At 37.9% G+C, this 12,069-nt stretch overlaps 1 protein-coding gene across 1 annotated transcript; it reads left to right on the plus strand.

Annotated features, from left to right (window-relative positions):
• Window positions 1–1,510: 1,510 nt before the first annotated feature.
• On the plus strand, window positions 1,511–11,960 carry LOC129721141 (myeloid differentiation primary response protein MyD88-like). Its single transcript, XM_055673340.1, has 5 exons — window positions 1,511–1,647; window positions 10,383–10,654; window positions 10,709–10,749; window positions 11,177–11,655; window positions 11,711–11,960. The coding sequence occupies exons 1-5, from the start codon at window positions 1,511–1,513 to the stop codon at window positions 11,958–11,960; spliced, it is 1,179 nt and encodes a 392-aa protein (XP_055529315.1).
• Window positions 11,961–12,069: the final 109 nt, after the last annotated feature.

Below are 12,069 nucleotides of genomic sequence, written 5' to 3' on the forward strand. Positions count from 1 at the left end.
ACTCTTGAGCAAGAGCTAGAGTCGGCGATTCAAGGGTATAAGGTCCAAAACCTGCGGCCGAATCAGCTCAACAGATATAAAAGTCAGCAAATTTGAAATGACTATATGACGATTTAAAAACCCTGAAACCTTCCCTTTTCTTCTTTTCTGCAAATATTTTCAACAAAAATCAATTGCAAATTTTTGATGTGAACATCAACATATTATAATATTTAAAATCCTGCTTTGGGATGCAGCAAACCCCTTTCGGATATGATCCAAAATTCAGCTAAAAATGGCGCAAAAAACAGCTGATTCCAAACAAAATTCCATATGACAAAAGAATGCTTTTCAGGTCAAAATCAACATGAAAAAAATGACCCTAAATTCGGCAGTGGCGGAATAACAACATTAATTCAGAAAAGGGAAAAAAATACCAGGAAGCATCATGTTTTTGAATCGAGATCAAAATGTTGAAAAGAAAAATCTTCTAACAATGACCAAACATTAAACTCAAAACTGCGGGAAAAGACTCTGAATTGCCGGAAAAGACCCAAGAAAGCAAGAAATTTAAACCAGAATGACAAAAAGATGCTACGAAAGGCCTGAAAAGACCAAAAAATGATCCAAATAAAGGTAAAAAACGGTCCGACGTATTTGAATCGAGACCAAACCTATGCTAACACGTTAGTAGTAGCAAAGCGTTAGATGCGGGAATCTAGAGCTGTCGAAATGAGGCTTCACTAGGCATACCACGAGGAGCTTATTTAAAGCGATTAACGGAATCAGGAACCGGACAGTTCCTGCCAAGAAGAGGAACCTGATTACTAATAAGTAGAAGGTGGCCAGGCGTTGGAAAGAACACATCGAAGGTAGGAGAGTCGAACAGGGGAACAGAAGAGAAATTGAAAAGGATGGACAAGCGGTGGATCCGCCAAATTTGTACGAGGTGAAGAAAGCGTATAGTGAGTTGATGAACCAGAAAGCCGTTGGAAAGGACTACTTAGCGGGTAAATTTTCCAAAGTCGAAAGCGAGGAGCTGTGTTTTCGTCGAAACAATTGAGCTCTCAAAATTCAAATAAATGAAAATATTCGTGTCGCTTCGGTATACACTTTAAATCATCAGCATACACGAACTTCCGGTGAATAGAATAAAATAAACAGAATTGGGCCGAGATTGCTGCCTCTAGGTATACCGGAGTAGTTAGTGAACTCTTGGGCCAATTTTGACTTGAAATGCTCTCTGTTTCAGGTAAGACTCCAGTCAGTCACAGAGGCGAGTAGAAAATCATAGTTGTTTGGTCTTACTAGGCTGAAGACATGGTACCTGATCATGCTGTAAATCAATAACGGTAGACCACAAACTGTTTTGGCACATTCGCGTAGTCGGTGCAAAACGTGTACTCGCGTCGAACACTCATGGGAACTTTAGCGAATGACGTTGTTAAATAATTTGCGTATGACTTTCAAAGAGAAAAACACGTCTGCTTTCTTTAAAAGTTGAGCGGTAACTCAAAAGTTTGTACATCAAATGCATGAAAAGGATACTATTTTAGAATATGCCACGGAAGGTTGCCTCGAGTATCTAAAATGTCTATGGGAATGGAATGTGAACTGTCTTTCGCTAATTCTAGGAATCAGGCCTGCTCATCGCCTCTCACTCACGAGGTAAGTCATCACTTACGCCGGTTAGCTGCTGGCTTAGGTGTGTATAACACACACGTTAAGTCACTAACAAAAAATTATTTTTGTTTCGTTTGTTTAGTTCTGTTCTTTCGTGGTAATAATTATATCCTCGAATTCCATCTTCATGAAGGGGCTACTGGGTCTCTATCCGTCGCTTCGGAGCGAACTTCATTCAAAGTTAAAATGTCAGGTATTGCTAATGTGTGAGGAAAAAAATCCGAACAACTTTTAAATTGACCTACGATTTCGAAGTGCTGCACAAATTGAAAAATTCTTTTCCACAAAATGAAGATCCACTTTTATATAACTGGTAACACGACCAGTCGATTCTGTCAAGTGACGATTTGTTGAGAAAAAGGAGTTGTCGGAAGAAGACCGTCGTAAATTGATTTGTAATTTTTGTGAGCGAAACAAAGAAAATTCTAAAAGTGAAGTGTTCCACAACTACACTATTCCCAATGTGCACTGCCCTCAAGAAGGAAGACCTGATGCAGAAAAAGAACATTCTACGCACAGCTGGAGAAACTTTACGATAGGTGCTCGCGTAGAGACATCAAGATCGTCATTGGGGACATGAACGGAAGGAAAGACTTATATAAGCCGGTGATCGGCCCGCATAGCCTGTACACCGTGACGAACGACAACGGCCAGCTATGCACCAACTTCGCAGCTTCCCACGGGCTGGCAGTCCAAAGTCCCTTCTCTCCTCGACCAACGTAGAGCAAAACAATTGACCACGTTCTCATCGACGGCCGGTTCTTCACAGACATTACATACGTACGCACCAATCACAGTGCTGATCGGACATGACTACTTCAATACAAAAAACTACAAAACCCTGATATAACCGGTAGTCCTCTACGGAAGTCCTCTTGGTGCTTTCGAACAGAAGGTGCTGTGGACTATCTACGGTGGAGTACAAACGGACGACGGATAACGGCGACAGCGCATCAACCATTAGCTACAAGCGCTGCTTGGAGAGAACCCCATTGTGCACCTGGCGAAAGACAATAGGTTGCGGTGGACCGGTCACGTCGTAAGGATGCCGGACGACAACCCCTACCGGCACCAGAAAGTAAGGGGCGCAGGAACAGGTGAAACACAGCCCAAAACCGAGTAAAATGGCGACAACTTCTTGATACAGCACGAGTTACTACAGCTCTTGTCTGACTGGTAAGATGAGTAAGAGAGCTAGGCTTGAGCTAGGAGGCGAAATCATATTGTGAGGTGGGCAATAAATATCAGATTGATCCAAAAACGGCGAATAAGTACGTGCATGAAATGGGTTCAAAACTTAGAATAATAGTAGCATTAAAATGACAAAGTAATGTTTTGGCCAGACCTTGCATTGCCACACTATGCCAATGCAACTTTAGCGGATTGTGCCGTGTCAAATAAATGTTGTGTGAACAAAAAAACTTTAGCGGATTTGCGGCAAGGCAATATCGGGTTTTTTTCCGAAAGAATATAATCCTCAAAATGTGCCACAGCTGCAGTCTAATGAAACTTTCTGAGCAAATTTGAAGCGAGTGGTCTACCATAAAGGTTATAGAGCAAAAAACGTCGATTGTTTGATAGAAAAATCAAGAAGGAGCTCAAAATAATTGAAACATCCGAAACTCAGGAAGCCATAGAGCAAGTACCCCAGAGGATCAGGAAATCAGCGCGATGTGGAGCTGAGTTTTTCCTATGAGGTTTGTTAATGAGTTACATTACTTGAATAAACAAACAAGTATAGACAAATAAGTTGCGCAAGATTTTAATTTGGAATTGAAAGTTTGTTCGGATTTTTTTCCTCATACGTTATCACCCGCCGGGAATGGGTTAGGTTTATATCACGAGCATTTTTAAAGAAGTAGGCACTGCTAAGCAACCCTTGAGAAGCTGATAAGTGCTCATGAAAAATACGTAAAGTTGAAGGTGCATCTGTGCTGAAAGAACTTGCTTCGGCGGCAGACGATGTTCTTACGCAGTTGAATCAAACCGACAGAAAGGCCAAGTCAATTCTTTTTGAATTCACAACGGATGAAATCTTTCAATTTTTTCGGCAAAAGTAAACGGCAGCTGAAATGTGAAAGGCTCTGAAAAAATCCGTTGGCACCATTACGAAAGAAAGAAGAAATCTCCATGCGAACTCATTTTGTTACATTTGATGATCTTTTCTGGCAATTCAAGACCGCAAAAATGAAAACGGAACGGAAGAAGGTGACTTGATAGCTCAACCATTTTTAAACTTAGACGACAGCTATGATCCCCGGGATCCGGTACTTGATAATTTAGAGGAGAATGGTCAAACAGGCTGTTAACCGTAGAGAGGAAAAGGGCAGACCGCCTGGATTACTTGAGTGGTGTGGGACTCGTCGGAGGTAGAAAAAAGCAGCAACCGGTAGGCAATTTCCATCGTTCTGACAAGGTAGAGTAGAAATAATCAGAAAGAAATGCTATATATGGCAGTCGGCAAGGAGGCAGTTGCGTTTATGGTAAATGATGACCGAAAAAAAGCTAAAACCAAGAAGATCTAGTTCTGCCTAGACGTAGGATGCAGTGATCATCTCGTGAAGGAAGCAAATCTTCTACGGTCTGTGTGGAAAATGGGAGATGTTTTTATCATCGATGTGGCCAAGAACGCCGTGACACTGGTCGGAAAATATGATGGAGTAATTCAAGGTATGTCTAACGATGTAGTATCTTCGGGAAAACTAGCTCTAAGTCAAGAAGCTCTCGCAACCCAAGATAGTATCTATATACTATTCAGATTCACTGCTCGTGATTAGGCTTATAAACGGTCAACACTTTCATTTGATTTCGCCTCGTTAGTGTGCGTCACAGAACGGTTACGCTCGTGAATATAGAACAACCATCGCCTCTCATAGAAAATAAAGATGGTCAATTGACACTCGCGCATCGAAAAGATGCACACTGTTATTCGTTTGGCGATGTTATTTTGGCTTATTTCTATTCTATGCATGTTGAGAAATATTATTATAAGATCAATCAGTAATATAAATAATTTCCAAAATCTCCGCACAAAACGTACGTAATTCTTATTTCTAGAAAAAATATCAGAATACGTTTGGAGAAAAAACGTCGTAGTGGCTGGTACTCGTTTGACGTGTTCGTTTTTTTTTTTTTTTTTTTTTAAGGGGGGATTTGTTAGTAGCTTAAGTATTTATGATAAATATTAGTAAATAATGGGTATGTGTGTCCAATCACAAATGGTGACTTCTCAACACTGTTAGAAATTGAGGATTGCAACGATTTTTGTCGAAAATTGTTAATAATTTTATTTGACATAGCTTCTAATGGTTCAACACCAGTAAGTCTATGTTATTCGAGTGTACCAAACCAAGGAGGACGCTTCAAAATCATTTTCAGAATTTTATTCTGAATCCTTTGGAGCGTTTTCTTCCTTGTTGAACAGCAACTTGACCAGATCGGTACAGCATAAAGCATTGCTGGTCTAAAAATTTGTTTGTAAATCAAAAGTTTGTTCTTTAAACAAAGTTTAGAATTCCTGTTAATGAGAGGATATAAACATCTCGTATATTTGATGCACTTGGCTTGTATACTCTCAATGTGCTCTTTGAAAATAAGTTTTTTATCATAAATTAGTCCCAAGTACTTAACCTTGTCGGACCAACTTAAAATAACCCCATTCATCTTGACAACGTGATTATTGTTTGGCTTGAGGAAAGAAGCCCTAGGCTTATGCGGAAAAATTATCATTTGAGTTTTAGAAGCATTGGGAGAGATTTTCCACTTTTGCAAGTAGGAAGAAAAAATATCTAAACTTTTCTGCAATCGACTGCATATGACACGAAGACTTTTTCCTTTTACGGAAATGCTTGTGTCATCGCAGAACAATGACTTTGTGCATCCTGGAGGCAAATCAGGAAGATCTGAAGTGAATATGTTGTACAGGACTGGACCCAAGACTGAACCTTGAGGTACACCTGCTCTGACAGGAAATCTATCAGATTTGGAATTCTGATAGACAACCTGCAGAGTTCGATCAGTAAGATAATTTTTTAAAATTTTGATTAGGAAAATTGGAAAATTAAAAGTTTGCAATTTCGCAATCAATCCTTTATGCCAAACACTGTCGAATGCTTTTTCTATGTCTAAAAGAGCAGCTCCAGTGGAATAACCTTCAGATTTGTTAGCTCGTATCATATTAGTAACTCTGAGCAATTGATGAGTTGTGGAATGCCCATGGCGAAATCCAAACTGTTCATTTGCAAAAATTGAATTTTCGTTGATGTGTGACATCATTCTGTTAAGAATAATTCTCTCAAACAGTTTACTTATTGAAGAAAGCAAACTGATTGGTCGATAACTTGAAACTTCATCTGGGTTCTTATCCGGTTTTAAAATGGGAGTAATTTTTGCATTTTTCCATAATTTGGGAAAATATGCAATTTTGAAGCAGCAATTGAAAATTTTCACTAAAAATTCCATTGTGCTCTCAGGGAGATGTTTGATTAGTATATTAAAGATTCCATCGTCACCAGGTGCTTTCATATTTTTGAAATTTTAAATAATTGATATAATCTCATTCAAGTTAGTTTCAATTATTTCTGCAGGTAAAAAATTCTGGGAAGAAATTAAATCAAATTGACGTGTGACTTCATTTTCAATTGGACTCACAAAATTCAAATTTGAGTTATGAACACTCTCAAACTGCTGAGCAAGTCTTTGAGCCTTTTGTTCATTGGATACAAGAAAATGTTCACCATCTTTAAAAACTGGAATGGGCTTTGAAGGTTTGTTAAGAATCTTCGACAGCTTCCAAAAAGGTTTTGAATATGGTTTCAATTTTTCAACTACAGTCTCAAAATTTTGATTTCTCAGAAGAGTAAATCTATGTTTAATCTCTTTCTGTAAATCTTTATAAATAGTTTTAAAAACAGGGTCACGAGAACGTTGATATTGACGTCTGCGGACATTTTTCAAACGAATTAGAAGTTGAAGATTTTCGTCAATTATTGGTGAATCAAATTTCACTTGAGCCTTTGGAACAGAATAATTCCTGGCATCAACAATTGCACATTTTAATGCTTCCAAAGCGGAATCAATATTCACTTCGTTTTGCAAATCAAGCTAATTATTGAAATTTCTCTCAATATGAGTTTTGTATCTTTCCCAATTAGCCTTGTTATAATTAAAAACAGAGCTCATAGGGTTTAAAACTGATTCATGTGATAAAGAAAAAGTTATTGGAAGATGGTCAGAATCAAAGTCAGCATGTGTGATCAAATCACTACATACATGACTTTGATCTGTCAGCACCAAATCAATTGTTGAAGGGTTTCTTACAGAAGAAAAGCATGTAGGACTATTCGGAGACAAAATAGAATAGTATCCTGAAGAACAATCATTGAATAAAATTTTGCCATTGGAATTACTTTGAGAATTATTCCATGAACGATGTTTAGCGTTAAAATCGCCGATTATGAAAAATTTCGAGCGATTTCTGGTGAGTTTTTGTAAATCACCTTTAAAATAACTTTTGAGCTCGCGTGTGCATTGAAATGGTAAATATGCTGCGGCAATAAATAAAATCCCAAGTTCAGTTTGAACTTCAATTCCCAAAGTTTCAATAACTTTCGTCTCAAGATGGGGAAGAGCACGATGTTTGATTCGGCGATGAATAACAATTGCAACTCCACCGCCGGAACCCTGAATCCTATCATATCTATGAACCACGTAATTGGGATCATATTTTAATTTTATGTTAGGTTTCAAAAATGTTTCAGTAATAATGGCAATATGCACATTATTTACTGTTAAAAAATTAAAAAGCTCATTCTCATTGGCCTTCAATGAGCGAGCATTCCAATTTAATATTTTAATTGTTTTATTTAAAATAATTGCTAAATTTTAAATTAGAAACAATTTTAATAGTAAAATTTGTGACTATTTGAATGGCTTCAAACATTGATTTTGCCTGCAACATGGCGTTCATAAGATCGAACATTGCCTGTTGCAAAAAAGAAAGTTTACCTACCGTAATAGGCCCCAGGCAGTTGACATTAGAAAAAATATTTTCGGAAGCAATATTAGCTGGAGTAATAGGTGTACAATTATTTTCTAGCGTGTTTTGCTTACCCATATTAACGGTAATTTTCGAACTACCAACACTAGGCGGTATAATGTTCGAACTACCTGTAACCTGTGCATAAGTTAAACGGGTATGCAAAGGAGTAGGTAAACTATGCGTCACTGGTACGCTTGGAGAATTTTGTTTTGAAGTTGGTTTTAATTGAGAAATTGAATTTTGTTTACCTTGCCTTGCCTTAACAATTGCTAAACGGACTGGGCATTGATAAAAATTTGACATATGGTTGCCGTTACAATTCGCACAGCGAAAATTTTTACTCTCTTTCACAGGACATGTGTCCTTTTTGTGAGAGGAGTCTCCACAATTAAGACATTTTTGGTCCATGTTACAGAATTTGGAACCATGGCCATAACGTTGGCAAGTACGGCATTGGGTGATATGCTTTTCACCTCCGCCATACTTCCTATAAATTACCCACTTTACACGCACATTATACAAAGCATGTGCTTTTTCAAAAAATTTTAAGTTGTTAACCTCATTGCGGTTAAAATGAATTAAATAATTAACAAGGGAAATTCCAGTTCTCTGACTGTTTTCGCCTCGTGATTTTTGTTTCATTAGAATTACTTGGGTAGGGGCCATGCCAAGTAATTCTGTTAAAGTAAGTTTGATCTCATCAACGGTTTGATCGTTGATGAGACCTTTCAAGACAACCTTGAACGGCTTGGTGTTCTTGGTGTCGTATGTAAAAAATTTGTACATCTTGTCAGTTAAATACTGAACAAGACGATCACGACCCTTTACTGAGTCGGCTAATAAGCGGCATTCACCTCTACGGCCAATTTGATAGGTAACTTTAACGTCAGAAACAAACGTTGAAAGTTCCTTTTTGAATATATTAAATTCAGAAGAAATAGTTACCACAATAGGTGGAACTTTCTCCTTTTTTAAAGATTTTATATTTTGTATAGTTTCATTATTAATAACTTCCATTTCACCAGCTTCTTGCTCAGGCAAAATATCAAAAGGATTGTCACTACAGACACTCGATGTGTCAGAAAGAGATGCCTCTCTTTTCCTCCCCGCAGCGATGCGAGGTTTCTTTTTCCGTCCAGCCATTTCAGGTGATACGAAAAAAGTTAAAACAAATGTTAAGTTCAAAAGTAGGTAGTCTTGAGAAAGACTGATGGGAAATAACTTTCAGGTAGTCTTTAAAAGACACACTGACAAAACACAAACTTTGAAGCTATAGGCAGTCGAAGACCAGTCCACAAGCAACCGAAAAAACGTCTGATCTGTAAGACAGTTCAAGACGCACTGATGACGTGTTCGTTCAAAAATGTATTTACACAGCAGGCCTTGCCTGCATGAGGAGAGAAAAAGACTATTATCGCAGTGAAAGTTGCTCTGCCGTGACCATTTACAAATCAGTGTGCTGTACCTACGAGGCAATATGTAGGTGCTAACGTTGGATGTCGTTTCTTTTGGGCAAGCCAATATCATCATAACCGAGATAAGTAAGTTGTGACATAGTCGTATGGGTCATGCAAGTCAGCAAGCTTTGCACAACCTTGTGAAACACAAGATGACGCTTGGTTCTGTAAATAAGCTGGATTCGTTTGGATTCTGCGACTCATATGCTTTTGCCAATTACCGTGCTGGATCGAAAGCCGTACACCTAAGCACATGATAATCTTAGACGGTCGATATAAAATCAAGAAATCACATATTGCTTTAAACTGACATGTTTACTTATAGGTCTACTTATATTTTATCACTATTTTCAAGCAAAATGATTAAAATTACTCTGAAACTCGAAAAAATCATGTTTAAATAGAACATGTTTTGAATCGAAATCCGTACACTGTTTTTTGTCTGAATCAAAACCCGTACACTTTTGAATCGAAATCCGCAAAGTCCATACAGCAATGAATTAAAATCCGTATAGATATAAAAGTACAAAAATAAACATCTCTTATTTATAATTTATCTTTAAATTCATGAATGAATATATTTTGAGGATCAATTGGTTCCTAAAGTTTCACACGGTTTTCTAATTTCTTATATCAGCTGAAATGGGGAAATTTTCGTAGCGTTTCGTTGCGGCACCCCTTGTCGTAGTAACCGGAACGCCGGAACCTCTCGAAGCTTCCTTTCCCTTGCGCACCTCAATCACAGCTCCTTCGAAATTGTTTGCCGTGTATTTATACTTGTACACTTAACCAAGGATACACTTAAACAAGGATCAAAATCCGTACGGCACAGTTTTTGTTGAATAAATACGATTTACACTATTTACCAGACGATATACAGCTCGAAAATGACAAAGACTTACCTTTTCTATCAATTTCAAAAAGATTCACAGAGTAAAACACTTATATCCCACTTGAAAAACGTTTTTATCAGAAGAACGTTTCCTTAGTAAATTCTCTAACGATACAACGAAATGACAACTGAAACCGATACACGATTGATTTTTTATTTTTAATATTTTTATTTCATGGCCTACTGGCGCATAGTTTAATTTAACAGAAGGCCAACAGCTCAACGGACATGTACATGTAACTATCATATGAATTTTCATTTTTATAATGCTTAAAACTGAAGAAAAACATCAAGGTGTACGGATTTCGATACTGTACGGGTTTCGATCCAGCACGGTATTGTCAGCGCTTCTGAATCGCAAAAAGATGTTCAAAACAGAGGACGGGCATTGGCGTGACTGGAGAGGTATATTTCAGCCTATCGGACTGGAAATTCATCACCTAACTGAACTGCAGAATAACGCAAATCCTACGAAACGGGTGCTTCAGCTGTGGCAACAGATGTCGGACAGCACTAGACTTTTGGCTAACTTGAAAGAACTGCAAAATGTACTTGGTGCCATCGATCGCTGGGATGTATTGGATAGCAGCAACAAATATCTTGGTAAGTAATATTCTTATTTAATTCAAGGAATCGACTAACTTCTATGTTTTTTAGTCGATGATGCCATTTTATTTTTGACTGAGCGGCAGAAAACGGTAGAGGAGTCAAATAAAATACAGTAACTATTCGCTAACTGGGCACGCTTTAACTGGGCTTCTTTTTAACTGGGCGCTCGCTAACTGGGAGCATTCCCAGTTAAAAAGACAACAAACGTCAAATATCTAAACGAACGGGGGGCATGTGGATTGGGAACGAAAACTGAAAAATTAAAGTTTTTTCTAATCGAGCATATTTGAAATACAAAAACAATAATATAGCTGATAAATGTACTCGCTATATAAAACTAAAGTTAAAAGCTTTATTTGAGAGATAAGTTTGTGGTTGTGGCATCACTATTTGGTGATCAACTTGAGAACGCAAGCCTTTTATGAAGTTGTCCATTGAACTTCCCCTCGGCGTTGAGATGATATCCCAGTTAGCGAGCTGATTTCAATAACTGGGAAGTGCTCGTCGCCCAGTTAGCGAACAGTTGCTGTAGAGGATTGTTTAGGATTGGATGAAGACATTCTTACAATCGATGACACACGCAGTAAGAAACAAATCTATGATGCATTTGTGCTGTTCGCTGATGCCGATGTGGAATTTGCCACAACGATGATTGAACGACTGGAAGAGCGACATTTGAAAGTTTGTGCGAATGATCGAGATCTCTTAGCCGGTATAAGTTTCGAGCATGAAGCAATTATTCGGCTTATATCGGAACGATGTCGCCGGTTGGTGATTATTATATCTGAAGAATTTCTTAGCAGTTCGTTCAATGAGTTTTTTGTTACATTTGCACAAGCGTTGCAAACCGAGCAGAAAAAACGCATGGTTATTCCATGCGTCTACAAACGTCTGCTGCTGCCATCGAATCTGCAGCTTTATTCCACCCGAGATTACGAACGGCTTAATAAATTGTTCAACTTTTGGGATAAGTTAGAAGATGCTATAAAGATTAGGTAAATTTAGTGTTTTCTATATTAAGATGTGCGACTAATTATTATGTCCTTCTAGGAAAGATTCGAAATCAGCAGATCAGTCCATAACAAGTGCTCACGAATCATTATTTGAGAAAGATGTAATTTTACGACAACCAGTTGAAAGCATATCTGAAACTGCGCTCCCGAACAAACACAAGAAACGGAAATGGTTTGGACTGCCGTCACCCGAAAGTCGTAATACGGACAAAAAGATGGTTGATAATCAGAAGAAAAACAAGACGAAGTGGTACAAATCTAACAAAAAAATTGCAACAGCTCTGTGATGTTGTGGTACTGGATATTGGTGAGTGCTTTATTATTTACAAAAACTTAGACATCGACAGTTAAAAGCGAATATTATTAAATTTTAATAGATGAATGAGTATAATAGTG

Source organism: Wyeomyia smithii, chromosome 1, assembly GCF_029784165.1.
Source record: "Wyeomyia smithii strain HCP4-BCI-WySm-NY-G18 chromosome 1, ASM2978416v1, whole genome shotgun sequence".
NCBI lineage: Eukaryota > Metazoa > Arthropoda > Insecta > Diptera > Culicidae > Wyeomyia > Wyeomyia smithii.